Here is a 27,499-nt window from a genome sequence, read left to right on the forward strand (position 1 = left end):
CTCTCCATCTAAAGTTAACTATTTCTTTAAAGTTCTGGCTGCAGACCTGAAAAGAAACTGGATACAAATTAGATGATGTGGCAGTTGCTGTAACTACCCAGAAAAAAATATATATAATTATAAAAAAGGGGAACGATCCTTTTTCTATGTAGAACAGGAAAACCCCTATGTGGTCCCTGAGATGCCTTCTGAGATTATTGACCACATCCTGGGTTTGTGCTAGTCAATTTGCTAAATCAATAAGATCCAAAAAAGAAGAAAACAAAGGTTTTGACGACAGTGGATTTCCTGATTGCCATGGCAACACACAAGGTACACACTGTGGTTTCTTTCTGTCATCTGTCTTCCTGGAGATTTGCTCTGTAAGGACCACTTAGCCTTACAGAATTCTTGTGCACGGAGGCAACCATTCAGGGCACCTAATGTCCTTTGCCGGGAAGACTGTGGACTCAGGCTCAGGAGTGGGGACCTCAGCAGGCTTTCAGTATCCAAGTCCCATAATTGCACTTGAGGCGAGGAAAGCAACCCAATATTTTTCTAGATTATGTGTTAGTTTGGTTCTGTGGAGGCCTTGGCTGAAGAGCTAGGGGAACACTAGGGAAACAGTTGAGAGAACCCTTTGGAAAGTTCTCTGATAGAGTGGAGATATGGTGGGCCCTACCCGTACAGATTTGGCTGCCACAACAGTTTCCGTGCTCCACAGACAAGAGGCCAAGAGACCTGGGGCTTTAGCCAAGAAGTTGGGGCGACTTTCTTCTCTAAGTACCAGGAGATGAATGGCTCAGTTGAAAGCAACCCAGAACACATTCTGGAGGAAATTCCCCTGGTATGATTGTGTATGACTGTTTTCTCTGCTCATTAAAACCCTCATCCACCTCCAGGGCAATTCCGGGAGAGACTGAGTCACTCGAGACTCATGGTCTGCACTGGACAGCCAAAGGCGACTCGGCCACCAAGTGTGATTTTGGCCTCATTTGGAAGCAGATGCTGAACAATATCTCCTTTCACTAAGTGCCCATCACATGGGCGTCAGGAGATGGGAGCAAGTGACATGGAGGCAGCAGAAAGGCTGCCAGCCTCCTGGACTGGCAGGCCTGGGTGGCAGCAGGGGCTGTAATAGCTTGAAAGAGTCAAAAGATTCCCAGAGGGAGACCTCTGGACTTTGAAGACATCAAACAGATGAAGAACAGAAAGACTTCTTCATGTCCTGTTAAGACAGCAGGGCTGTGGCTTTATTGGGATCAACTTGCTCGAACCTCTTATAACAGAGATTTTGGTGGCAAGAGCCCTGGCAAGGAGTCAGGAGTCTGCAGTTATGGTCCCCTGAGGTTCTGCTTTTCTCATAACTATGTGGGAAACCATGCTCAGTCATTCTTGATTTAATTTTCTCTTGTCTCTCTATTGTTCTTCCTGGCTCTAAACATGGAAGATCTAAGTAGCAATAATGCTTTAAAACATATTTGGCCCTTTCCCTCCCCACGTCTAATCAGAATCAGCTCACTTAGGTTTCTGAGTTGCATCATCTTCCATTTTGGACACAAGTTCAACAAATCAGAAGACAGAAACAGAATCCTGGCTTTTTAATGATCACTCCTATAAAAGTGAAAAATGTGGCGAGCTCACCAGTGCCTGGGGCTGCCACTGCCCAAGAGGTTGGTGTGGCTTGACTCCCAGGAGTCCCATCAAGTTGGATGCAGTCAGCCTAAAGTTGGGTGCCAGGTTCCAGCTCGATCAGCCTGGAGCGTAAACTTGATCTGTCTAGACCTTTGGGTTGGGCAGTAGACATCTCAAAATGTCACAAGGGTAACATGGTGTGGCAACCCAGCGCTGGGCTCACTCTGAATCCCAGGGTCCTCTCCCCATAGCTCTGCCTGACTGTGACTAGAGCACTTAGGCTGTAAATGGCAAGTGGCTTGAGGGCTGTAGCTAGGATTGGACTCTCAATTCCCAAAGACACCATGGGAAGGGCAAAGGGCAGGAACAGAGCAAGGTAGCTGACTTACTGTCGGGAAAGCCAGTGAACATAGGACTGTAGAACTTCTCCCCCTGGGAGAGGGTGGACGTTCCGTTAGTGAAGTTGTTTTCCACTGATGCCTCACCAGGCCCTGGGGCGAAGGCCCTGCCCTTGAAGCCTTATGATCCAGAATCAAGGGAAGTCTGTTTTTAAATGATATTCAATAAGCTCAAGTTGTTCTCTCTTGAGCTCTCTTTTAATGATCACCTCCCAACACTTTAAAAACCACGTGGAGAATAGGTGGGGTTCTTCTAGTTTTAGAATCTGTCCCATGCATGAGCTGCCATTGAACACTTATGAAGGGATCAGCCAGACCAGCCTGGTCTGAAACCCGACTCTACCAGGGACCTAACTTGTGACTTCTCCATGAATAGGTTAACTCAAAAGAAAAATGGAGATAATAAAAGTGCCCACTATGTCTTCACGGGAATAAAATGAGTTATTTAGTGTAAAATGTTGAAAACTTTCAAACCAGAGTAGATAATGTCTACACCTACTGATGTTATCACTCCTGGTCTGTGATAAGTGAGCATGGGAATTAGACAAGTCATTGAGTCGCCAGAACGGGTCTGACTCTCACCTTCAAAATAAAGCAACACCTCATCTCCACACACAGAGCTGATTCCACAACCAAATTAGGAGGAAGATACCTAATTCTACCTCATCCCTCCTGTGGAGATGACAGACAGGGACCAGGCACATTTGGTTGACTCCTTAGAGAAAAAAATCCTTCATTTAGGACTACTAAGAGAAGTGAGGTTTGGAGAAGTCACCTTCTCTCTTTGGGCACAGTATGGTGGCATGTCTTCTTCCTGAGGTCTTCATAGGGCTTGCACTAGATATATGTAGGGAAGGGACCAGAGAGGCATCCTTCTTTGCCTCCTAAGTCTGCTTGTCCTGTGTGTTTGTGGCGGGGGCAGGGGTGGGGCATTCATTCATATTCATTCATTCACTCACTCATCTATTCATTCATTTGTTCTCATTTGCTTGCCCCAGACAGCTATATGGAGTACTGGGTAGATAACGGTAGGAAGAGAGAGATAGTCCTAGCTGTTGTGAAGCCCGCAGGGATTTGCAAAATTCCAGAATCCTTGAATTCCTGATGACCAAAGATAACAATTTGTTATACTCTTTTACTGGGTTCCGTCACAGACTTCTTTGAGAAACTCCTGAGACCCAGGGACAGTACGCCATCAAATCACCTGTGCCCATGAGTTCACACACACCCAGTCTTACACACAGTCTCACGGGTTCACAGAGCCCTTGAAGACCAGCCTCTGGATTCCAGGTGGAACACCTCTTGTCACCCAGCTCTGTCACTCTCTAGCTGTGTGAATACTTCCACTTGCTTCTTAAGCAAGTTTGGAAAGATGTAGATAATAGCAACCTGAGTGAAAATTACACAATAATTATTTCCTCCTCGAAGATGTTGCTTGTGATTTTCTACCACTTGGGAAATGACTAGACGGGACCAAGAAGCCTATTTCTCACAGGCTCCACAATGTAGGCAAAGTTTTGAAATGTGTGTGGGTGATTTTATTAGTGAGATTTATTTTTCTTGTTCTGAAGCTTAGGGGAAGCTATGTATAAGATTAGTGGTGTTACTGGTCATCTGTGGCTTATCAAGTGATGATAAATTTAAACAGGAGCCAGGATAGAGTTCCAGCTCTCCCACTTGGATGACTTTGGGACGATTTACTTTACCACTTTGGGGCTCAATTTCCTCCTTTCCTAAAAATGGATTTGAGAGTAGTGCCTACCTCATAGAATTTTTATGATATTTGAGTTAGCTAAAGTACTTAAGGCAGATAATAAGTTGCAATATCCATTGGCTCTGTTTATTAAGTGCCAAGCCCCATATCAAGTGTTTGACATATGTCACGAAATAGTCCCTCAAACACTGAGAGGTTGGTATTGTCATTCCATCAAAGAGGAGGCTGAGCATCTGAGGCGTTACGTAACAAACTAGCTGTGAAGGAAAGATCTGAGCCCAAAGCAGCTTTGGCCAGGTCCCAAGTAAACTGAACCATCAACCCTCAGTGGGTTCAGTGCTGGAATTGGGCTCTATAGGCTGTGGAGTCTGGAAGAGCTCCTTCCCTTGGTCTTCCTGACAGGTCACAAGCCCACCTGGGTGGATGAGACTCCTTGTAATGAGCATTCTGCAGGTTGGGTGTCATTGTGGAGCCTTCCCTCTGAATCTGAAAGTGGCCTCAAAGAGTCAATGTTTTCCATTGGGCCTATTCCATCTCTCAGAGTGTGTGTGGAGGAAGGGGGGCTTGGGACAGTTTATTCCTTACATGATACAAAAGATTTATTGGAGACTAGAGGGTTCAATGGAAAACCTAACTTTATTTCCAGTTGCAGAGGCTTGTTGGAGAGATGCAATCAGCCACTTAACATTCATTTCTTGAGTCAGAGTGGATCCTGAATCCACTCTTTGTTTCTCAGAAGACACATGAAAATATCTCAGGAGTCCTTCTTGCCGTGTTGGCAGCATGGCTCGCACCATTGCCGTGGACACTGCCACCCTATCCAGAGGTGTTCTGTGATCCATGAGGCTCAAATGTTACCCTTACTTTAATGCTACTTAAGTCTTGGGACTATTGTCAGCTATGCCTTGGTGAGGTCAGGGTTTTTTAAAAAAATGGCCTAGCTCAAGGTTAGAGGAGTGGGCAGTGGCAAAGTTTGTGGGCACCTGGAGCTCAGGCTGGTTAGATTTGGTCTTGGCGCCACTCTTATTAACCTCTGTGAACTTAGGTGTGTTTTTTTTGTTTGTTTGTTTTGTTTTTTAATAGCTTCCCTGCTCTGTGCCTTAGTTTCTGTATCTGAAAAGTGATGATGTAAATATCGACCACCTCATAGGGTTGTTTAAGGATAAGATGAATTAGTACTTGTAAAATGCTTACAAAAGTGCCTGGTATGTATGTAATAAGTGAATAATAAGTATTAGCTATGATTATTGCTGTTGGTATTGTGAACATCCTTTAGGGTGATAATTTGGGTTTTCATAAGTGTTAAAGAAGCCTGTTGGAACATCTTCCTAAATTGTCAGGGCTTGTGTGATACACAGCCCCGAAGGCTTGGTCCCTTTTTAAGGCAAGAGGGACTTACAGGAAAGGGACTGTGAATGTTCATGATAGTTGACTTCATTTTTACAATTCCTAAAGGTTTGAATGCCATCAGAGTTAGGAGTGGAAACTTCTGGTGAGTTAACATAAATGCAAGCTGTGGGATTTTTCACTTTGCCAAGAATTTCTTCCTGCATTCAGTAGCTCTGTATGGATACCTACAATGTATCAGGCCCTGTTTAAGCCTCAGAGTCTTGCAGAATTGAAGGTTGAGGTTCTCTGTTTCATCCTGTCTCGGCTGGCCACAAGCCTACATACTCGCTTACACGCATATCAGCATGCTCGCCCAATGCATGCCGGTACTGTCTATAAAGTTACATCGGGTGCTACATATGGAACTCAAGGGATTTTACTCAAAAATCTCAGCCTGCATTGATTTCTCTTACATTCACATATTCTGTCTGCCAGGTGGCAAGCTAGAATTGATTTTGATAAGCAAGAAATTGCCATTCAGCTCCAAACCACTGTCTAGCCTCAGACTTTATTTTTAACCTGGGAATGACAGCAGCCACCTGGGCCAGGAGCAGGTAGTTTGTCTCTCCTGGCATCTGACGGAGGCCTCCCCTGGCAGCCTCCCCTCCAAGAAGCTGATTGGGATGTTTTGTTTTTCTTTTGCATGCTGGACAAGGAAAGGCCCCGGAAAGGTTACAGAGTGACAGGTTCCCTTTGTGAGATTGGCCAACTGAGACTCAAGGTGAAAATGTCAGTAAAAACAAATAGTATTTCAAAAGGGCCTGTGCATTTCCTTCCTCCTCATTCTCATTGCCTCATTAGCCAAGTGTTGCAGGAGTGGTCTAGGAGGACCCATCAAACCTGATAAGGAACACTCTGCACAAGAGCATATTTTGTATTTTGCTGATTCTGATTTTTTAAAAATATTTATTTTTTAGTTGTAGTTGGACACAATATCTTTATTTTATTTATTCATTTTTTTTTTATGTGGTGCTAAGGATCGAATTCAGAGTCTCGTATCTGCTAGGTGAGTGCTCTACCACTGAGCCACAACCCCAGCCCTGATGTTTTTTCCTTTAAGCACCCACTTCCTAATGACACAAACAAAAGAAAACACAGTTGACGTTGGCTTATGTCTTTTCAAGTGCCACTTCTTATTTCTTTTACTATTTTCAGAATAAGAAAAGATAATGTAGAATTTTAATAGTTCTCCTGTTTTTAATTTGCTGAACACTGATTTCTAGAGTTTGGAACCTCTTTTCGGCTCTAGCAGGGAGAGCAGTTAGTTGTCACCTATGCAACTCCATAAGAATGACCTTATCCTTCTCATCATGAAGCAACCATTCACATGTGCCTCTCCCTTTCCTATAGCTGGTCTAGTGACATAAAAGGACCTCCACAAAGCAGTTCAAAGCATGCATTTGGTGCTAAACACACCTGGGATTGTTTTCTAGCTCTAACATTTAGTAGCTGGGTGATTTGGGGAAGCTGTTCAATTTTTCTGAGCTTTGGTTTCTTCACCTATAAATAATACATAAATAATACATAAAACTCACCTCTCAGAGTTCTGCTGAAGTTGAGGCAACACAGCCCCAAAGGAGCTGGGGACCTAAGGATACTGCTGTGAAAGATCTCTTCCACAGCTGTCAGCTCAGAAAGGCAGGATAAAGCAACTGGGATTCAGGAGAAGCCTATGATTCTAGATGGAAATATTCATTTTATTAGGCAACTCATTTATCTGAACCTCAATTTTCTTATTGATAAATAAGTAGAATTTTCCCAACTTTCTTTGGACTTGCCCAAGGGGAAAGCCTGGAGTCTGGCTTGAAGCCAACCTTGTTATTCTATGTCTTAACTAACAGAATGCTGCCCTACGTGGCACCTGGGCGTTTGTCCATTGTCTCCTAGAGAAGGACAGGCCCTGAGTCTCAAGGAAGTGCTCAGAAGGAATGGAACCTCACCAGGCCAATTCCAATGACTTCATTTTTCTGGGTGGAGTTTACTCACATGCAGACTGGGGATAATAGACTTCCAAAAGAGTAATGAGTTTTCAATTAAGGCCTTTGAAGTCTTTTGAGATTGTTACAGAATCATGCAGAACCAGGATGATTTCCAGCTCCTGACTGAGATTTCAGAGCAATGTCTACAAAAACTCACAGAATTCTTCATGTTAAACAGTCATTTACCCACTGGAGAGCAGTTGAGCTTCATTTTCTTTTTTTTTTTCTTTTTTTTTTTAATATTTATTTATTTATTTTTCGGTGGACACAACATCTTTGTTTGTATGTGGTGCTGAGGATCGAACCCGGGCCGCACGCATGCCAGGCGAGCGCGCTACCACTTGAGCCACATCCCCAGCCCCTTGAGCTTCATTTTCAATGCCATTAATTCTTGGGAACAAATAGCAGGCCATGGATCTGTCGCTATATTAAAGATGTGTTTTTGAAGAAATTTCAAGGAGTCGTTCATTCATTTGACAGATAGCTGAGGAGCCTCCGCTCTCTGTTGGGCACTGTTATAGATGCTAGAGATACAGCTGCAAACAAGTGAAAGGCCTTTGCTTTTTAGACTGTCACTTCAGGCAGACAAAGGGCCAAATGTCCAAATGGATGAGCATGTTGTTATGCAGACCCCAAAAGCCAGTGGAAGGAGAGGGAGAAGCTGGGGGCTGGTAAGAGTGATCAGGGAAGGACTCCAAAGGAAGGGGTCATAAAGTTGAAATCCTGAATGATAAACATGAACCACCCATGTGAATCACTGAGGATGGAACTTTCCCGGCAGAGGGAAAGCAGGTGTGTGTTCTAAGGAGCCAAAGTACCTGAGGGAATTGATGGAAAGCTTTATGCTTAGAGCAGAGCAAGCCATGTTGAGGCTGGAGAAGGAGACAGGAGCCAGAGTGCTTTGGTCTTGCCATGATGAGGACCTTTGTTCTGGGTACAGCCAGAAGGCATTGGAGGTTATGGGTGAGGAGACAATCACACTCCAGTGTGCAATAATGCTCTGAAGGTTAAGGTGAAACAAGATTCCCAAATATAGGACTGTGTATCTAGTACTATTTCCACTGTGCAGCCATATGTGTGTACATATACATACGCATAGGTGTTCCATGTGGGGTGTGTGTTCATACAGCAAAAGGCTCTGGCTTTCTCAGTGGTACTCTTGTTTTTCTTCATTATTTTCCTCAATTTTGTAAGGTTTCCATGAGTTTGTGTTACTTTAAATCAGATGCTTTTTAAAAAAAAAAAAACTCTTTTGGGTAGTAACCAATGGGGACCGTAAGCATGATGTGCTTTATTTACCATGTCTCATCTCAAATTTGAACTTATGGAATGTTCCTTTGATGTGCCTGAGTGAATCTTGAAGGCTCTGGTCAGTAGAGATGTTTATTTGAATATTTCCTGAGTCTTCCCTAAAATGAAGCTTCCTATTGTTCATCTATTTTGATGCAAAGTATAGTCTGCAAAAGAACTGACGTTTCTGTTTCATCCTACAGATCTGAATATAACCTGCCGCTACGCAGGTGTATTCCATGTGGAGAAAAACGGTCGCTACAGCATCTCTCGGACGGAGGCACCTGACCTCTGCAAGGCTTTCAACAGTACCCTGCCCACCATGGCCCAGATGCAACAGGCTCTAGCCAAGGGATTTGAGACCTGCAGGTAAGGGACCAGCACCCACCACTGGGAAAGCCAGTGGTCTGGGTCCAGGGGACGGGGCTTAGAACCGAAGGCCCCTCCCCGGCAGCTGAATGGATTATTACCTAACCAGTCAGCCCCACCTATTAATTTGGCCAAGTCCATGTGAAACCAGCCTGACAACTGGAATTTCAAGTCAGCTAAAGACACTTTTGTGAGTCATAGAGAGGGAGGCCTGAGGAAGACGTGAAGGGTCATATCGGTTGGAATCCTCTTGGGTAATGTGCTTCCACAGCGCTCTCCTGGCTTTGAAGAAGCATGCAATATCATTGTCGGAACCACAAGAAAACTTAAACCAAATAACAGTGTTTAAAATAAATATGTGGCTGGTTGAGTCTTGGCCCTGCAAACTTGGCCCAAAGCATGTTTTGCAAACGTGTATGTATGTGTGTGTGTGTGTGTGTGTGTGTGTTTATGTTGCTTTGGTTTGAAAAAGTCAATAAATAGCCATGAAATAGTTTAGCATATGTTCCATTAAGATACATCATTATATGCCTCAGGGATCCCAGTGCTCTGTAGAGCTTTCCTCAAATCAGTTTGTTCGTTTGTTCTAAGGTAATCACAACAGGCAGGGGCCTTATTTTTAAAATTATTATGGCAAAGTTGCACACAAAGAGCAAGCCATGGTGACAACCACAGCGGAGTGCCTGGTTTGGTTTAATTTCACTACAGGAGGTCAGGGTAATGTTAGTAAACCCTCTGAAGTTTCCACTCTAGCTTGTGGTTCTGGAAAAGTGGGTCCCCTTTCTCTTCAATGCACACACATACACACAGGCTGCTTTTGCAAAGTCAAGCTACAGCACTTTTTATGAAAACTACTAAGTGTAAGTTAAATGCTGCTGTCCCCTGCCCTTGGGTACAGTCATGCATTCACCTCATGAGAGGTAGCTGAGATTCTTTTCCTAAAATGGAAGGGGAAAATCTTTAGTCTATGAAGGTTCTCATATGGTAGCCATTAACCACATGTGCTGATTTCTACTTATATTAATTAAAATTAAAAAATATGAAAACTTGAGTGACTCTGGCTACATTTCAAATGCTCAACTAGCCACAAATGGCAAGTGGTTGTTGTATTGAAGGACACAAATTATATGCAGAACATTTGCATCAGGGAAGAAAGTACTCTCAAGCAGTAACACTCTGAAACAAAGAGCAGATGTATTTGACATCTCTGTGTCTATACAGAGCTAAGTCTGGAGAATGTAAAAGGAGCAGAGGGAGGAAGATTTCTCCTGTACCTACGGAAACTGAGATGAAAGAAGACCAATTAGAAAATCCATTTATTGGATACCCAAGGTTAATTGTTTGAATTTGGCTTTGACTAGGCCACTAGGCTAAGAAAGTGGATTTAGTAAGTTGCACTTTGACTGTGAAATATAGACAAGTCTTTTGAGAGACGGAGAGGTGGTCTCATATGCTGAAACCAAGAGGAGATCTTGTTGTCAGGGCCATCAGGGAGTGCCAAGGTGCTGGGAGCCCTGCTACATCTTCCACTTAGTCTTTAAACCATGCTGTGGATTGATTTTACTACCCATCTTTATGAATAAAGAACTGAGGCTTAGGTAAATTCCTCAGCTTTTCCTAAATCACACAGCTTGCACAGGAGTCAGGATTTGGTCTCCTTAGTCTGAGCCCAGGACAAGATTTTAGTGATCAAGCTTTCCTGAGGGGAAGAGGGGAGTTAAGTATGCTGTACTGATTTGCTGAACATTTCTTTCCTCCTTGTGCATCTCTCTCTCTCTCTCTCTCTTTCACACACACACACACACACACACACACCAATTTTAATATCCTCAGCTTGTATATAGTGCACCACATAAAAATCACAGATAGCCAGGCATGGTGGTGCATGCCTGTAATCCCAGCAGCTCAGGAGGCTGAGGCAGGAGGATTGCAAGTTCAAAGTCAGCATCAGCAACTTAATCAATTTAGTGAGACCCTGTCTCTAAATAAAATACAAAAAGGGCTGGGGATGTGACTCGGTGGTTAAGCACCGCTGAGTTCAATCCCCAGTACCAAAAAAAAAAAAATCACAGACAACATGATATGAGAAAATATCAGTAATAATTTACAAAGCAAGTGTGTGTTCTAGAACATTAGTGTTGTACTTCCTTGTCAATGTGACATGATGCGGTAGGGTGAGTGGGGAGGTAGGTTCACCAAGGAGTATTATTTAGCAAAAATAAAAAAGTAAAACCAAGCCAAAGAAATAGATCATTTCACCTGTCACTAGTATTAAGTGTTGCAAAACTCCTTTCCATAATTTCACTCAGATAGCTCTGAATCAGACACCTGCCACAGGACAGATAGCAGAGTCTCACGGGTAAGAATAAAACCTCAGCAGCTACTCTTCTTTCACTTGCCCCGCCCTGATCAGTAGCAACACTCAGATACATGAAAACCTATTAACATTTAATTGTGACACTCCCCCCCCCCCAGCTAAGAAAACTTTGGGAAAATCAGTCTGTTGGTTCAGAGGAGGAATTAGTCATCTGAGCTATCGTTACAACATAGACGTAATGAGCTCTGTGTGCTTAGAAACTTCCAACTCACACACATTTCCATGGATCTTGCAGGGCCACGCACTCTGTGCTGTTGCCCCTGGCAGGAAAGATTAAAGGATCTGCACAGAACCTTTTAGTCAGCGCTGCATTTTCAGAAACCTGCTGGATTTAGCTTCTCCCTCTCTGCCCTCCCGCTGCCATCATCCCCTCCCTTGAAAATGGCATGTTCTCATTTTTTGAGTCATTTGCTATTTGGGGGGGGGGGGAACTTGTGTCATGAGTATGTAGCCACTAGCATGTTGCTAGAAGAGGCTGGGCACTGCATGCTGTAATGAAAGGGCCTCCAGCAGCACATAACATGCTTCCAGAGACACCTTGGAAGGGGGAGAAGGGTTAAACATCCCCTCCCACCACCACCCCTTTGCTGTGTTGAAATGTTCTCTAACTAAATGAGCCATTGCTACCTACTTCCTTAATTGCTCTTTCTCTCATTTTAATGGTGGTCAATTTATTTCCACTGGCAATGGAATTGTGCACAGGATCCTCAGGAGACCATATGCTATGCACCTGGCATATGAACAAGGGTTTATGTTTAGAATAATGGAGTGTGAAGTGAGGGACTCCCAGAATAAGGTAAGCTGGGAAAGAAGAATGGTGGAGAGGAAGTAAGGCAGATATGAAATCTGTGCCCTGAAAGGAAGAGCCAACCCTTCCTGTATCATAGGAGTGGTATTCTTAGGTCTTGTCTGAAAAATATAATGGTCATCGAGTGCCAGAGTGAATCTCTCATCACTTTTCTGTGACTCAGTTTCCTTCTGCTTGTTCCAACCAACTTGACCACAAGTTTTGTTTGGAACTACTGCTTATTTTTTTTCTTTCATGAATTTTATTTATTTGGAAAGAAAAATAGCTGGGGATGGTGCACATGCCTGTAATCTCAGCAGCTCAGGAGGCTGAGGCAGGAGGATTGTGAGTTCAAAGCCAGTGTCAGCAACTTAGCAAGGCCCTAAGCAACTCAGTGAGACCCTGTCTTTAAATAAAATTTATAAAAGGGCTGGGGATGTGGTTCAGTGGTAAAACATCCCTGGGTTCAATCCCTGGTCCAAAAAAAAAGAAAACAGAAAAAGAAAAAGTAAAGGCTGTTCATGGATCTGTAAATAAGATAACTTTGTTTCTGTTAGTCTGGTTGATCTCTTTTACTCTACTGTGATGTTATTATGGGATTTCACATAACTCAGTTGTTGAAACCTCTAACATCCCTAGGGTTGAATTGAAAGAAATGCTACACTGCATTAAATGTCATTTGATGGGATATTATGAAATTCCCACAGCAGCCATGCAGGCCAGTAACCTCTTGCTTTTCCGTGGAAGGTACGGGTTCATACAAGGCCATGTGGTGATTCCCCGGATCCATCCCAATGCCATCTGTGCAGCAAACAACACAGGAGTGTACATCCTCACCTCCAACACCTCTCACTATGACACGTATTGCTTCAACGCTTCAGGTTGGTTCTACGTGCACCGTCTCTGTGTGGCCTGTGGCAGCATGGTTGGATGACAGCAGTTCAGTGTCACCATATGTGGGGATTTATGTAGCTTCTATCATCTAGCAGGCGCTCACTGACTATCTCTACAGCAGAGAGAAGGTGCTAAGTTGGGGAGGCAAATAATGAACACATAAATATTAAATACTTACTATGAACGCAGAATGCTGTAAGTGCTCAAAAAGAAAGCAAAGTAAAATAAAAGGTTAAAAAGTGATAGGAATGCTTTTATTTATTTTTTTTTAACCGAGTAGGTGCATTTAGGAGCCCTGATCAAAGTGATGCATGAAGCCATTGTCAGAAGGGGCAGCCAGTGCAAAGCCAGGTATGCAGGAGCAGCCTGTCCTGTTCCAAGGACATCGAGGAGGCCAAGGTGGCTAAAGTCCAGTGATCGGAAGGGTGAATGCCAGGGAATACAGTCGGAGGGGTCGGCAGGGGCCAGCTCACGAAGGGTGATTCATTCAGTGTAAAGGGAAAGTCATTGATCTAATAGTGGGGTGCAAGCCAAATGGTTTAGCTGATAATATTTATTATATATGGGACTGAGAGGAAGCTAAGAGAGTGCATGATTGACCATCCACCTTCTTGAATGTCACTTACCCAACAGTTGACACAACTACACAACTAGAGAATAAGAAAGTTAAATGAAGGTGTAGATGCTGGTCGGCTCCCCATCTATGCAACTCTTCCAACCCCTAGCCCAGAAATTCGTGCTCACACATCTAATTCAAGCCCCAGAAAAATCGAACAATTCTATGTATTATGAGTCCTCAGGGTCTTTTGAGAAGGATCATTTCCATAAATGTCAAATATTTCAATGCCAACAATCAGAAGTCTGACTTCTCAAACTGAGCCTTCTGTTCCACCTGAAGGTTTGAAGCTACATTAAAGGAAAAGGTGAAGCTTCAAGGTAAACATGACACATCTTCATGAAGTGTCAGTTTTCTATAAAGGTGAGAAGGGGATGCTAAATTAGCTCTAAAGTGACTTAAAACATAAACTATATGAAAAAATATAGATATCATCTACGGTAGTAGAATATAAAATCTGCATGAAATTTTAAGGGCCATTGCAGTCATTGTGGGGTTGCATCAGGGGCTGGCATCAGGCTGTGCCACCCACCTATTATTGCAGGACCTTGAAGGATCCGCATGAGGATTCAGAGAGGAAATCTAGAATTTAGGGGAAAGGAAAAAATACACAGTGGGTAGTAAAAACAGAGTATGTGAAGTTGGTGAATTCTGCCTATATAGGTTACTACAACTACAATGTAGGTTACTACAACTATGGAGAGACACTCAAAACGATGAGAAGAAAGCTGTAGAACATTGGCTCCTCTCTGTTGCATGGATAGAGGACCCAAAAAGAGTTTGATCAAAAGGGGAAAAGTCCAATGGAGGCTAGACAGTATGTGGCCCATGCCTGGAATGTCTAAGGCTATCCTAATGAACACGACCACATGGGGATAAATAGGAGCTCCATGCCCAGCCAACGTGGGGACTGCTTGATCCATCTTGGCATGAGAAGTGAGATAAAGGGACTGGTCAAGTGTAAGGGCTGGCATGGGCCTGCAGACTCCAAGCCTCTGGGCACTGCTTGCTGCTTCTCCTTGCTGTGACCAGGAAATGTATTTAGTGAAGTATGTAGTTGTGTTTCATTTTCTCTTGCCTGTTTTACAAGTCCATGTCGCCTTGGTTAAGGTTTTGAGACTCTTCATTCAAAAAGGCAAAAGCTCATGCTGTTTTCTGGGTCTGGAATCAAAGCCCTGTAGGCAGAGATGGATGAGGCTTTTCTCCTTGCCTTTAATTTTGCCCACGATGTTGGGTTCATTCCCAAAGCCAGGGTCAATAGCATTGATTAGCTTTTCTCTCCTTAGAGAGAGGGATGTTAATTCACTTGAAAAAGCCCACCAGGAAGCCCACCTTAGTGTCTAACAAATCCCTGGGTTCAGGGACACCTCAGCGGCTAACTCTCCCAGCCGAGCAGAGCTCATTAAGCAGAATGAAAAGCTGTCTAATGAGGTCCCATGATCTGACATGGGAGCATGAATATATTAATTGGACATTTAGGTCACCATCCATCACAGTATACTTGCTAGAGTTGATGTTCTTTATCAAAGTTTAGGTGAAATGGAGCATGAAGGGGGTCTGTGTGAGCACACGCTGTCACCATTCACAGAATGGTTAGTGGTCTTGACGTGCCCCATCCCATTTCAATGTATCTCTAGGAGATTCTCAGTGTGCCCCTCTCATCTGCCATTGTGTCTGAATTGAGGGGAGGATGCTGCATCCCTGGCATAAAACATCCATAATCCAAAACCCATTTCTGGGCATCTGCAGCATACAAATACCAAAATCATCCCAAAGATGGGACCATTCTCTGGCAGCATCTCCAAGATAAACAGGATGGAAGCCCCACAAATCGCCCAAGTTGGCTACATGATCGTGTTTTCAAATAAGAAAATTTTGGAGGATTTTTTTCATATTGTAAAGAGCTAAAGAAATAGTACTATCTTCTCCTATAACTTTGTGAATTGCTCAGGAAAAGGGACAGAAATGTGTTCGTTTGTTCTTTTATCTCCATATTTTTTTAAATGCCTTGGCATAGAAGTGTCAAGCAAATACTGACAAATAATTAATGAACACCTGTACCTGTAATTTCCTTTAACATTTCTTATGGCATACCATTCAGAGTATATCTACACACTTCTTGACCTGCTCATATTTGCAAACCATTTGGGGGAGTTACCATCTTTGGTATGCTTCCTGGGAGAATGGGCCTTTGGGAAATTATATTGGTGGTTTTTGCCTTTTTTTATTAATTGATCAAAAATTTATTAAGTGCTTTTCTGTTCCCATCACACATAACTATTTTGGCCAATAGATGAGATTAATCCTCAGGATGGGAGTGTGGCTCAGTGGTAAAGTACTTACCTAACATGTACGAGACCCTGGGTTCCATCTGCAGCGACGCCCCCCCCCCACCCCCACACTTACTAGTCATCTTTTGGAGCTTATAAATTCCTATGGGCAGTGGTAGCAGGAGATAGGGGCCATGGTAAGATCCACCATGGACTGCCATCAGGTAAAACGAGAGAGATAATTTTAGACAATGGTGAACAAGAAGAATAAATTAAAGCAAGATGATACACGTTGGGGTGTGTGGAAGTGACGAAAGGCTGGTTTAAATTAGTTGGTAAGGAATGACCCTACCAAGGAGGTGACCTTTCCCTTTGAAGAATCTGCTAGTTATTTTCACGATGAGACCAAAGATATGGTCAGGTAAAAGATATTCCCTTTACTTGTGGGAAAAGGATGTCAGAGATACTGGGAAGCAACCAACTCCTGTTTTGCCTAGCAATGCTGAGTATCCAACAACTTATGGCAAGATACTTAAAATGCTTGTGATAGCAGCTCTCCTTGTGACAGCAGTCTGTCTACCTCCATTCCCCCATGCACAAATGCATGCATGCATGCATGCATCCATCCATCCATCCATCCCTCCCTCTCTCCCTTTTCCTTCTTGTTTGTCAAGAAGCAACTCCAGAAGAAACCAACCATACAGATATACTGCCATATTACATTTAAGCAAATGCATGTGTGCTCAAACACACACACATGCATACAGACACACACACACATACTATGAAAGCTGTAATGCACAAATAAATCCAAGCTTCCTTTAACAGCAAAACCAGTTCAAAGCTCTCTGAATTTTTAGGGGCCAATACAAGGCATGACATGCATGAGTGGGATGGTGGGTTAGGCTCTCTGCAGCCTGCTTATAGGACTCCAGGGATGGCATGCAGGTAGAACTTCAATGCCTGTTTTCCAAAGGTTTCAGACAATGCTGTTCAGAGGGTTTCCCAGCAATATCTGTGGATGATCAGACAGCCCAGAAATCTTGAAGAAGGGTTGGGAAAGGAGAAGATAAATGGAGAACAAAAGAAAAACAATTCAGGGGTGCCCATGATGAGATATGCCAAGACAATATTCATAAGAGTTATTCTGGGTGCCTATGTCCAAGATGGCTGACCTCAGCTGAGACGCAGTCTATACGGATTAGGTACTTAGGAAGACCAGTTAAATTAATGAAGTAATAAAGTACTTAATTAATAAAGTAATTAGTATATTAATAATAATTAATACCAAGACTAGAAATTAATTGGTTTTAAAATATTTTGATCAGGCAATTTCCCTATTGACTCTTTTAATCTGCAGATCAACGTGGTGTTCATGCTAACCGTATGTCTGCCATGTTTTTCCATCATTTCTATTGGTGCCTGAGATTACAAATAATTTTCTCATGATAGTTTATATGTTTCTTTGTTTTTTAAAAACTTTTACAGGATCCCACATTACTTTTACAGTAGAAAAATTTTAAAATCTTCTTTAGTATATATATCACTAGAGAAGGACCCATGTCTGTCTTGTTCACAATTAAACCCTCAGCCTTCCATAGTGGCTGATACAGAAAACACAGATTTTTTTAATAAATAAAATTGTTGGAGAGAGGTAATAAGTTTTCAGGACCTTATGAAATTAAACAAAAATGGAAAGTGCACCACAAAGGGCAGAGAACTTTCTAGCAAAATACCAAGTTTCACAAAAAGAAAATCACTTAGGATAAATTTAATAAAATCCCATTCTTACTATATAGAAATGGAGTCAATTTTACTAGTGACTTTTTAGAATTTTCATGCTTTTTTTTTCCCCCCTACTTCCCAGCTCCACTCGACGAAGATTGTACATCAGTCACAGACCTGCCCAATTCCTTTGATGGCATAGTTACCATAAGTAAGTCTCTCTTCTCATCTTGAGTTTTCTCTTTCTTGGGAAGGGCATCCGGTGTGTTCTCTATGGTTTATATTTGAATAGAATATTAGTCATTTCCCTAGGGCTGGGGAAGGTTGGCTCTGATTCAGGGTTCCTTCCCCTTTTGGTTTATCCTGAAGCAGTGTTCCTCAATCTTCAGTCATTTGGAAACCACTTTCACATTCTGGACGCATATCTCTAAGTACTACACAGCACTCTCACTTTACCTGATATATATTTTTTTAATTTATTTGACCTATTCTCTTCTACTTAAAATATATTTGTATTTATTTATTTAAAAATAAATTTATTTATTTAAAAAGAATAAAAGCTAGTTAGCAAATGGAAAACTCACACCACTTGTCATAAATAGAAGATAACCTTAAAAATAAATTTAAACATAAGTAACATTAAATAATATTTTAAAGTTCCAGCTGCTGACACCCGAATCCTTCTCTTATAAAGAAGGATTAAGAAGTGTCAAGGACAGGGGCATTCGGGCTCCAAAATGTAAATTTTATGTTCACTATCACTCAAGTTTTGAAAGATAATTATAAAGGGTTAAAACTTCCTGATATGTGTTGTGGCATTATTTATACCATGCCCACTCCCAATCATCTTGATTATCTGCAGAAGTATGTATATGGGATTTTTAAAAGCAAAAAAAAATCTTAACCAGAACTTTTTAATATCTCAACCCATTAACCCTGATCATACTGTACCTGGGATTCATTTCTTTGGTAAGTAGCACAGTGTTGAGGAAATCTGCTTTCTGCTTGCTCAGAGCCACGGTGCTTGGGCTTGGTGGTAGTAGTGGTGGGTGATGGGCATCTTCCTGGACCATACAAATTCAGCCTCCCCTGTTATGTAAAGAATCTGTCTTTGGCCTGTGCCTTGCTGCAGGAAGGGTAGCCTCACACAGCAATAGTACAATGTGAGATGTGTTAGATCAATTGGGCCAGTTTGACATCTTACTTCCTTAACCACCTGGCTGACAATAGAGGAATGCCTTACTTTTTCTGAGCCTCAATTTTCTCTTATGTATAATCGAATGACATGCAAAGATGGTCATAAAACTTAAGAAATACATTTATTGTGTGCCTGGTCCATAGTAAATGCACAATAAATACCTTGATTCCCACAGATCCCTTTCAAAGCCCAGATTTGTACATGTTTGATCAGTGGTATATTTGAATATGTCCCCTCAAAAGTTCACATGTGGGAAACAACCCCCAAATTTATATGTTAATGGTATTTGGAGATGGAGTCTTTGAGAAATAATTAGGATTAGATGGAGGGGGTCAAGAGAATGGGCCCCCATGAAGGTGAGGCCTCGATAGTTTTATAAGAACAGGAAGAGAGACCTGAGCAAGCACACTGCTCTGAATCATTACTGGGTAATACCCTTTGCCATATTAGGATACAAGAAGAAGCCCCTCACAAGATGCTGTGAACCATGTTCATATTCATGAACATGGACTTCCTAGCCTTTAGAACTGTGAGCCAAATAATCTTCTATTCTTTATGAATTACCTGTTCTGAAGTATCTTGTTACAGTTACAGAAAATGGCCTTAGATGGTCTTCGTATTTCCTCAGATCATCTACAGAGATTATCAGGGAGACTGAGATTTGGGAATTTTTTTTTTTTTTTCATAGTTCCACTTGAGCAAGCTAGATAGTGGACAAAAGGAAACTTCAGTTGCACTGATGCAATTCAGCAGAAAATAATTTCTGCTAAATTCACATGCATGTAGTGAGTGGCCCAGACTTGAAGGCAGCACATATTTAAAGCAGGAACAATGAATAAATTCATCTGAACTTTTCCCCCCTCTAGTCCATTCTAGCCATTTACTTGTTTAAACCAAAGATTTAGATCTTTATGTACATCCGTGTTTGTTAACATCAAGGTCAAATTTCACAGAGGATGGCAGAGCCTCTGTCAATATTTAGACACACTGATTTCCTAGCTTAGAGTGGAGGTTTGCTTCAACTGACAAAATTTGCCCTTTAGAAAGAAAATCTGTTCCTTCATGGGTTTGCAACCATGCCTTCCTTGTGGAGGTTACTAGTCTGCTACTTCAAATCTTTTCTGGAAATGGATAGAGTTAATAACAACACACTATACACAACCTTCAGAAGGCAGAGTCAGGAACCAGGTAGGGAATTATCATTTATAGAGCATTCATTTATTTTGAATACTGTGCTGAATGCTTTACTCACAATGTCATAAGGCTCGTGATAATTCTATCCAGAAGGTGACATTGCACTTGCTTTAGAAATGAGGACTTAAGCTCACAATTGTGCCTCATCCAGAGCTACATGAAGCTGGGATTCAAATATGAGGGTTCCCCAGAACCTCTTCTTTCTCCTGCTCATTTCCAGGCTGTGTGGGATGGGGTGCAGGGAGAGCAGAGAAGAATGTACTTTCTGGGTGCAACCCCCCATGTCTCCTCACCAGATAGAAAGGTATCCATCCTACAGAAGAAGAGTTTCAAAGCCACTGTGCTATATGACAATTCAGTCTTTCTTCAAGACTCAAAAAATATCAGCTGTAAAGTTCTCAAAGTGCCCTTCTCTCTCCCAAGCCATTGTCAACCGCGATGGGACCCGCTACAGCAAGAAAGGCGAATACAGGACGCACGAGGAAGACATCAACCCCAGCCAACCTATGGACGAGGACATGAGCAGCGGCTCCTCCAGCGAAAGGAGCACTTCGGGGGGTTACACCATCTTCCACACCCACCTGCCCACTTCACAACCGTCCACAGACCAAGAGGACGCCGGGGTCTCCGAGAACAACCCCACCACCAGTAAGGAGGAGGAGCCCTTCTGCTTCCCAGTAGCAATTCCTTGGCAACACACCTGGGATCTCCTGAGCCATATTCCCTTGAGTTTTGATTTTCTTTTGTCTCAGATGTGGAGGCGGTGGTGACGTCATTGGGGTGGTGGGTGGCCGTGCTGGTCCATGCTCTATATGCCTCGACAACCACGGCCTGCAATTGTCTGTCTGTCTACAACTGTGTGTTTCTTACCTTGGAGTAAGAAGTGCCACGGGAAGTGTTTTAGAAGACCCCCCACCACCCTCCCTGATGCTCTGATCTCTGGGGATATAGTTAGGGTTCAAACCCGATACAGAAACAACTTTTGGTTTTGCTTCTTTCTTCTTACTCACTGTAGATACGATTGTTTCCATAAAGGTGGGCGTGCCGAGAACGAATACCATTCCATAGGCTCCTTTTTCTACCTAAATGTATATCATATTTACAGTCATTCATGGTGTGATATTAATTCGTAATCATCAATTGTGATTTGCTAAACAATTCCTTTGCTTTGGGTCTAAGGAGGAGTTTTATGATCAAATTATATCAGCTTCAGAGTTTAGATGCCAGCCTGCGGGGAAGGTCCTTAATGCTTACCTGGTGTGTGGGTCGTTCATTACTTAAGACCGTAAGAGAGGACAGATGCAAGTGCTGCATTTGGTGGCTCTGGTCTCATGCCATTGGCTGCAGTTCTATTGCACATCCTCTCTCTCGTTTTTCACTTTCCTCTGTCCCCCTCTGATTTGTTTTCAGCAGGTTTCCAGATGGGCTCTGCTCCTGTGGGAATTATTCATACTTAAATAGTGCAACTGGGTCTTGGGTGGATTTCCTAATATGGTGCCAATTGATTTCTCTTTTCCTGGCTTCAGCTCTTGAGGGGTGACACTCCCGCCTCCAGACAGTGTGGCAGAAATATACTTGTTTGTCAATACTCAAGATGAGGTCTTTTCTATCCCTTATCACCCAGAGGCCAGGGAAGTTTCCACATGGCTCTGATTTAATTTAAGGTTATTTGCTCAATGGCATTTTTAAATTTCTGTTAGAAACTTGATGAGAGAATGATGCAAGTAGGTCTGGGGTTCTGGTTATTCCCGGCAGATTCTTTGAAGCATCTCAAAAAGTGCATCTATTCAAATTTCCCATGTGTTCCTGGGCCTGGGCTCTCTGAAGATGGCACCCATCTTCTTAAGTATGTTTTTCCTGTGGTTTTGTTTGTGGTTCTATGGGCAACACTTCTCAAGACAAACATCTGGAAACCATAGTGCCACGGGCTGCCTGATGCTTCCTGGGTGCCTTGCCTTTATTTTAATATTTTTTTAGCACTGGGGATTGAACTCAGGGACACTACACCAACCAAGCTACACCCCCAGCTCTTTTAATTTTTTTTTTCTTTTGAGACAGGATCTTGCTAAGTTGCTGAGGCTGGCCTTGAACTTGCAATCCTCCTGTTCTAGCCTCTGGAGTAGGGGATCACAGGCACTCGCCCAGCACCAGGCTGGTTGCTGGCCTTTTTAACATCACTTTGTTGTTACGGTGCACAGTTCTGTTAGACACTGGCAAATACAATAATTAGGGGTGTCAGCAGGAAGTAGAATAGTTCTAAAGTCCTATTTCCCACCAAAGAAGAAAATCCTGACAAAATACATCTTGTGGGGATGAGATGAGCCCCCCACCCCCTTGGGCTTTAGAAAAGGCAATTATCACATTTTTATTAGCATCTTTTCTAAGTTACTCAGTCAGCAAATGTGTTTTGAGGACCTACTATGTGCAGTGTCTATTCTAATGCTTGGGATCCAATGGTAAAAACCCTAGAAAGTAATATTGAAAAGAATAAGTTTGAGTGAGATTTTCATTTATTCAACCAAGATTTGGAGTCTGCGCCAGACACTGCTTTGGTTACTGGGGCTCAATGTTAGTCCTTCCTTGATGGATGCAACATGCTAGTTCAGATATTAAGGAAAAGAAAAACATACTTAAGAGAATAATTATGTTTTCCTCCTTACAGAGCACTTAGCTGTTTCTTTTAATAGTTCAGGACAGAAGAGAGAAACCAATTTGTCCATGTGGGTGAGTCCAGAGCTAAGTGGAGAATTATTGAAGTGTTCTAGGATTCACTAAGGCCAACGGCAGCTCCAAGAGATTAATCCATGCAAAGAAGGATATCAAAACAAAGACAAGAAAACAGAACAAACAAAAGCCGGGTGGAAACTTGAATGCAGCTTGTGGCATACTGGGAAGAGTTAACAATGCTGAGCTCCTAAGTAGAATCAGATTTTCTGAGTCCAGGAAGGAGATTCCCTGGCCTTATCACCGTTGGACTGAGCTGGGCCATAGCCAGAGGCAGTGTCTGCAGATCCTCCCTAATGCATGCAGGGAGGCAGAGGTCAAGAGGAGGGCTGGCTGAAGCTGCTTGTCTTTGGCTTGACTGCTTCATTCCTTCTTAAGGGTCCTTAGTGGGTGGCAAAGGGAAAGCTAACAAGACCAACCATTTACACGGCTCTGGACTTCCCGTGGGCTGTTTATCATAATTGTTATTTTTGGAAGAGCCCTCCTGGAGATGTGTCAATCGGTGCCTTCCTATTGGTGATTGGAACTTTCTGGAATCAAGAAACCAAAACTAATCCAGGAAGCCAACTCCTGCTTTGGAAGTCTCAATTTCCTTGTCTTCTGGGTGTCAAACAAGTAATTTTTTTTTCTTTTAGTTTGGCATGGCGTACTTGGGTGGGGCAAATTGGAAAGTGCTGGCGAGGCTGTAGTTTTTTTCATCTTTCCCTCTCATACGACTCCTTTCAGGAAGATGAAAATAATGCCTATTTCTATCTTGCTCTTGTATATTCATTTCCTTTGTTGCTATTTTTTTCCTGGTGTACTGTAGGGTGAAAGTGGCAGGCACTAAGCTATTTTCATAAAGTTACTGAGGTGAGAACAGGGTGTCTATGGGCTTTCTAAGGGATGCTCAGGTTTACTGGGGACCTAATAAGGGAAATTGGCTCTTATCTCTCTGCTTTCTGTTCTGAACTAATGTGTCCTTTATAGCATGGACCATGTTGTGCCTGTTATAGGAATTTGGCATGTATAACGCCAAAGTTTATAATGAGAAGATATTCAGGAACCACTTGAAACAACGCACAAAATGTTGAGTGTTTATGTATAGGGTCACTTTTTTGAAGGAAGAGGCCTTAATTTGTATCACATTTTCAACTTTTGAAATATGTCTTAATAATCTCAGCTGGTTTATGTATTTGTCCTGATGATTTTTACCTTTCTGTTTTTATGGAGAAACATTTTGGACTCAAGTCCAAGTTGAGAGTCAAGTGAGAGATTTTTAAATTACAAAATGCTACTGTTATCCTTTTTCTAATTTGAGTAGAGTTCAAAATCTTTAACTTTGACATTTTTGCTTCTTGTCTGGAAACACGGACTGAATTGAATCCAAAGTGACAGAAAGTGATGAGTGGATACTTGAGAAAGTTTGATGTGATTTCAATACTTGGAACACACACCCTTCGTGATATTCTTGCTCAAGTATAAAGTGTGGTCTGAGTTTGATGTGTATGGGTAGAGCTTTGAAGTCCCAGTTGTTGTCACAAGCTGGGTGTGTTGCTAGATAGATCCAAATGATATATGCAAGCATCTCCAAAGATACTCCAAAGGTGAATGAATGAAAGCAACTTTATGTCATGCTGCATTGAAGACCTTCTAGCATATTGCATGGTCCAGTCACTCAGTCAAGAAAAAAACAAATCTCCTGCCATTGCAGTATTAAGCTGTGGCTTGATTTTTGCTCTAATCATTATTATAGGAGGTTCAATTGGGAGATTGAGAAGCACTGGATTGATACCCATACAAATTTGCATTTCTGATGTTGTTCTAAGATGTTGGGAGATGTTAGAAAGAAGGCCAGAAAGATAAAAAAAAAAACACCTCAATATCTCTTCTTTAATCTTCATTCTATAAGAGATACAGATGTTTGATATAGAATGGAGAGTAAACTCTGACAGAGAGAATCTCACTCAACAATGTTTTCATAATCGATCCAGTTACCTCCACTGTGCACTCAAACAGCCGTGCATCAGCTCAGAAGAGAAGTAATTGGATATGGTCCTGGTTTGGTAATTCATAGCCTAAGACTCAGGATCTCACAACAACAGCAGCCACAGGTAAATCGCTGTCTTTTGCTCATAGATAGTCTTGAATGCCAGGTCTTTTAATGATAAGAAAAAAAATATCCATTATCATGCCCAAGTGTCCCACTGAGGGTCCCTCAGCATCACTAGTGAGAGCAGGATCTGCTGCTGTTTCCCTTGTCACAGAAGCCAATAGCTCTGGGGATATGACAAGATCCCCTAAATACCTAATTTGTTCTTTTTATGGCATCATGTATGTGGAATCAAAATTATTTTTCCTTCAGATGCTTTGATTATGCAATTCATTGAGAAAAATATCTTCTAGGAAAAAAGTCTATTGGAAGATGCACACCTTTATTTCCTGCTGACCCAGTTATCACAGTTAGTAGTAAAAGAGGGAACCATGATTTACACCTGGAAAGGGCAGGCCCTGGACACTTGTTTGGATACTTCAAACCTTTACTGTAAGGTAGAAAATGATGTGGTTCTACATCAGAGTCTAGGTCGCCTACAGGTTCTTGGAGGTTTGCCTATGATTTCTAAATTCCTGCAAAGTATTTTAAAGTGGGAGCTTCAGGGAGAAAGGTTTTGTCTATAACAATGGTGGGGGTTTAGAAGCATATCTCCATTTATTAGTTTTTGCTGATGGAGAATATGATCATATTTCAAAATAAGCAGACATCCTCTCCGCAAAAGGGAAGAAATAAAAATAGAAAGATGATACTTCACATTTGCTTTTAAGACAGAATAAACTATATCTTTTACTTCTATAAATAATCACTTATGACAACCGTGCTATGTTATGTTATTATGTTATGGTTCCATGACACACTGATTAGGATATGTTGGGGTCAGGTGGGAAAGAGATTGCAGCACACTGAAAAGGCCATTTTTGAATGTTTACAGTGTTGACCTTTGCAGAAAAAAAAATAGTGTGAAGGAAAAGGTCTTCTTTGGCTGTGTTTCTTTTGGGATCATTTCTGGGCTTTCTTGAAATCTGAAAAAAGAAATCTCACTTGTCTTTTGTATTTGGGATTTTAATGATGGTTTCAGCCTCTCTGCTTGAACTTGTTCTCAATTTTTTGTCGCCTCTTATCCAATATTCTTCCGTTGCACGTCACGGTGGCAGAAATGTCAGTCTTTGGAAATTTTCAAGTCAAGATTCTTGCTTCTGGTTTTATCAGTGGGTCACTTTGTCTCTTTTCCTGTGTTGCTATACTATTTTCAATTCAAATGGGACTAAAACTGGACTGTTCTGCTTTGTGAAATAATAGTGTTGATATAAAATAAATGACTCTGGGCAAGGTTCCTAGGGGATTTGGAGTCTCCATGGAGAAAGTGGAAAGACATCTTCTTCAGTCTCCTACTTTACATGTTCTCTTTTCCTGTGTTTTGGATTCCTGGGATTATATCTGGCAGAAATATCATACCCTAAATTCTTGGAGAATGATATTAGTTAGCCAAGATAGAGTGTATGGAAGATTAAGGGGCTAGGACTCTAAAGACCTGGGGTGTAGAATCATAAACGCTCAGATTTGGAGAGGAGCTTAAATAGTCTGGTTCAATCAGCATTTCTAATCATTTAATTACTTACACAACTTTCCTGCCAAGTGATCTTCCTTATCATGGGGAACAAAGCTCCTCTTAAAGAAGTTCATTGTTGGATAGTTCATATTATTCCATTAAATCTAAAGGAAGCTGTAGCATGGGTGTTGGAAGAACACCCATCTCCCTGAAATATTTACCACTGGTCCTTGTTCGGCATCATGGCAGAGGAGACAAAATTTCCCTCCCCATTTCACATTGTAAACTTTTAGAATTCAGAGCTCTCATGCTCTGAGGTGTCTCTGTTGCTAATTAGCTTTCTGACTTCACACAAGTCAGCAAATTTTTCCAGCACTTTTATTTTTTCATCTTTAAGATGAAGAGCTTGAGCCAGATAATATTCAAGGTCCTTCCATCTCTGACATTCTATGAATTCTAGTCTAGACCTCTGAAAGAAATGGAACTTCTTGGCCTTTTCCCTTTCTTTCCACCTTTCCATCTATTGAGTATAGATGATTCATTCTCTTGAGTAGGGAAAAAAATTAGTGAAAGCATACACAATGCTATTTCTTAGGAACTCACAATTCACTTTTCAACAATCCGTTCGGTCATGGTTACCACAGCTTTGATGAGCACTAGTGCTACGGCTCCTGAAACAGCAACCAAGAAGCAAGAGGCCCAGGACTGGCTTTCATGGTTGTTTCAACCATCAGAGTCCAGGAATCATCTTCTTTCAACAACAATGTCTGGTAATAAGTTATGGTTATCTTATATATTTTCTTGACCATCTTTAATGATTTTCATTGCCATATGGGATAATGTTCAAGTCTAAAGTCCATTCTGTTCACACAAATATTTGTGATGATTTTGGAAGGACTATGAGTTCTGAGATCGGTATCTTTGATTACATGGAACTAATATGCAGTTTTCTTCTTTCTTCTCTGTGGGATTTCTAACTCCTAGGAGGAGGATAGTAGAGGAGCTATGAACAGGGGCAGGTTGTCTTGAGGATAGAACAAAATTATAACTTTGAAAGAATGCTTATGCCTACTCCAAAATTATTGAAGTCATAAAAGCTTGTAACTTTTTTTTATGAGAAAATGAAATAACCTAGCTGAGATAGGAAAATATAGAAAACCTCCTTCAATTGCGTTATTGGGATGGACACTAATGGTATGCAAAGCAAATGGTCATTTCATAAGACAGCCTGAGCCTCATTCAGAATACAGAAAACCTCTTTTTAGTAAAAAAAAAAAAAAAAAAAAAAAAAAAAAGAGGTCTTTTGCAGTAACCACTGAGAAGCTGAAAGTTTCCATCTCCTTTTCTATGATTGATTCCAAAAGAAAAGAAGGAAAA

General features: G+C 41.8%; 1 protein-coding gene across 19 annotated transcripts in view; it reads left to right on the forward strand.

The window, feature by feature from the left end:
• Positions 1 to 27,499, forward strand: part of Cd44 (CD44 molecule (Indian blood group)) — an 83,421-nt gene that overhangs the window by 24,603 nt on the left and 31,319 nt on the right. For 18 of the 19 annotated variants that reach the window (XM_046455987.2, XM_046455974.2, XM_046456003.2 and 15 more), the window contains exons 2-5: positions 8,588 to 8,753; positions 12,665 to 12,798; positions 17,565 to 17,633; positions 20,238 to 20,462. In XM_046455987.2, coding sequence (XP_046311943.1) covers positions 8,588 to 8,753; positions 12,665 to 12,798; positions 17,565 to 17,633; positions 20,238 to 20,462 — 594 coding nt within the window. Of the gene's footprint in view, positions 1 to 8,587; positions 8,754 to 12,664; positions 12,799 to 17,564; positions 17,634 to 20,237; positions 20,463 to 26,766; positions 26,893 to 27,499 lie in introns of all 19 variants that reach the window. The other variant, XM_058583272.1, reaches the window with a different exon arrangement.

The sequence above is a fragment of the Marmota monax genome, unplaced genomic scaffold (genome assembly GCF_021218885.2).
Source record: "Marmota monax isolate L192 unplaced genomic scaffold, Marmota_monax_Labrador192_F-V1.1 WCK01_AAM20220418_F8-fsc00047, whole genome shotgun sequence".
Classification (NCBI taxonomy): Eukaryota; Metazoa; Chordata; class Mammalia; order Rodentia; family Sciuridae; genus Marmota; species Marmota monax.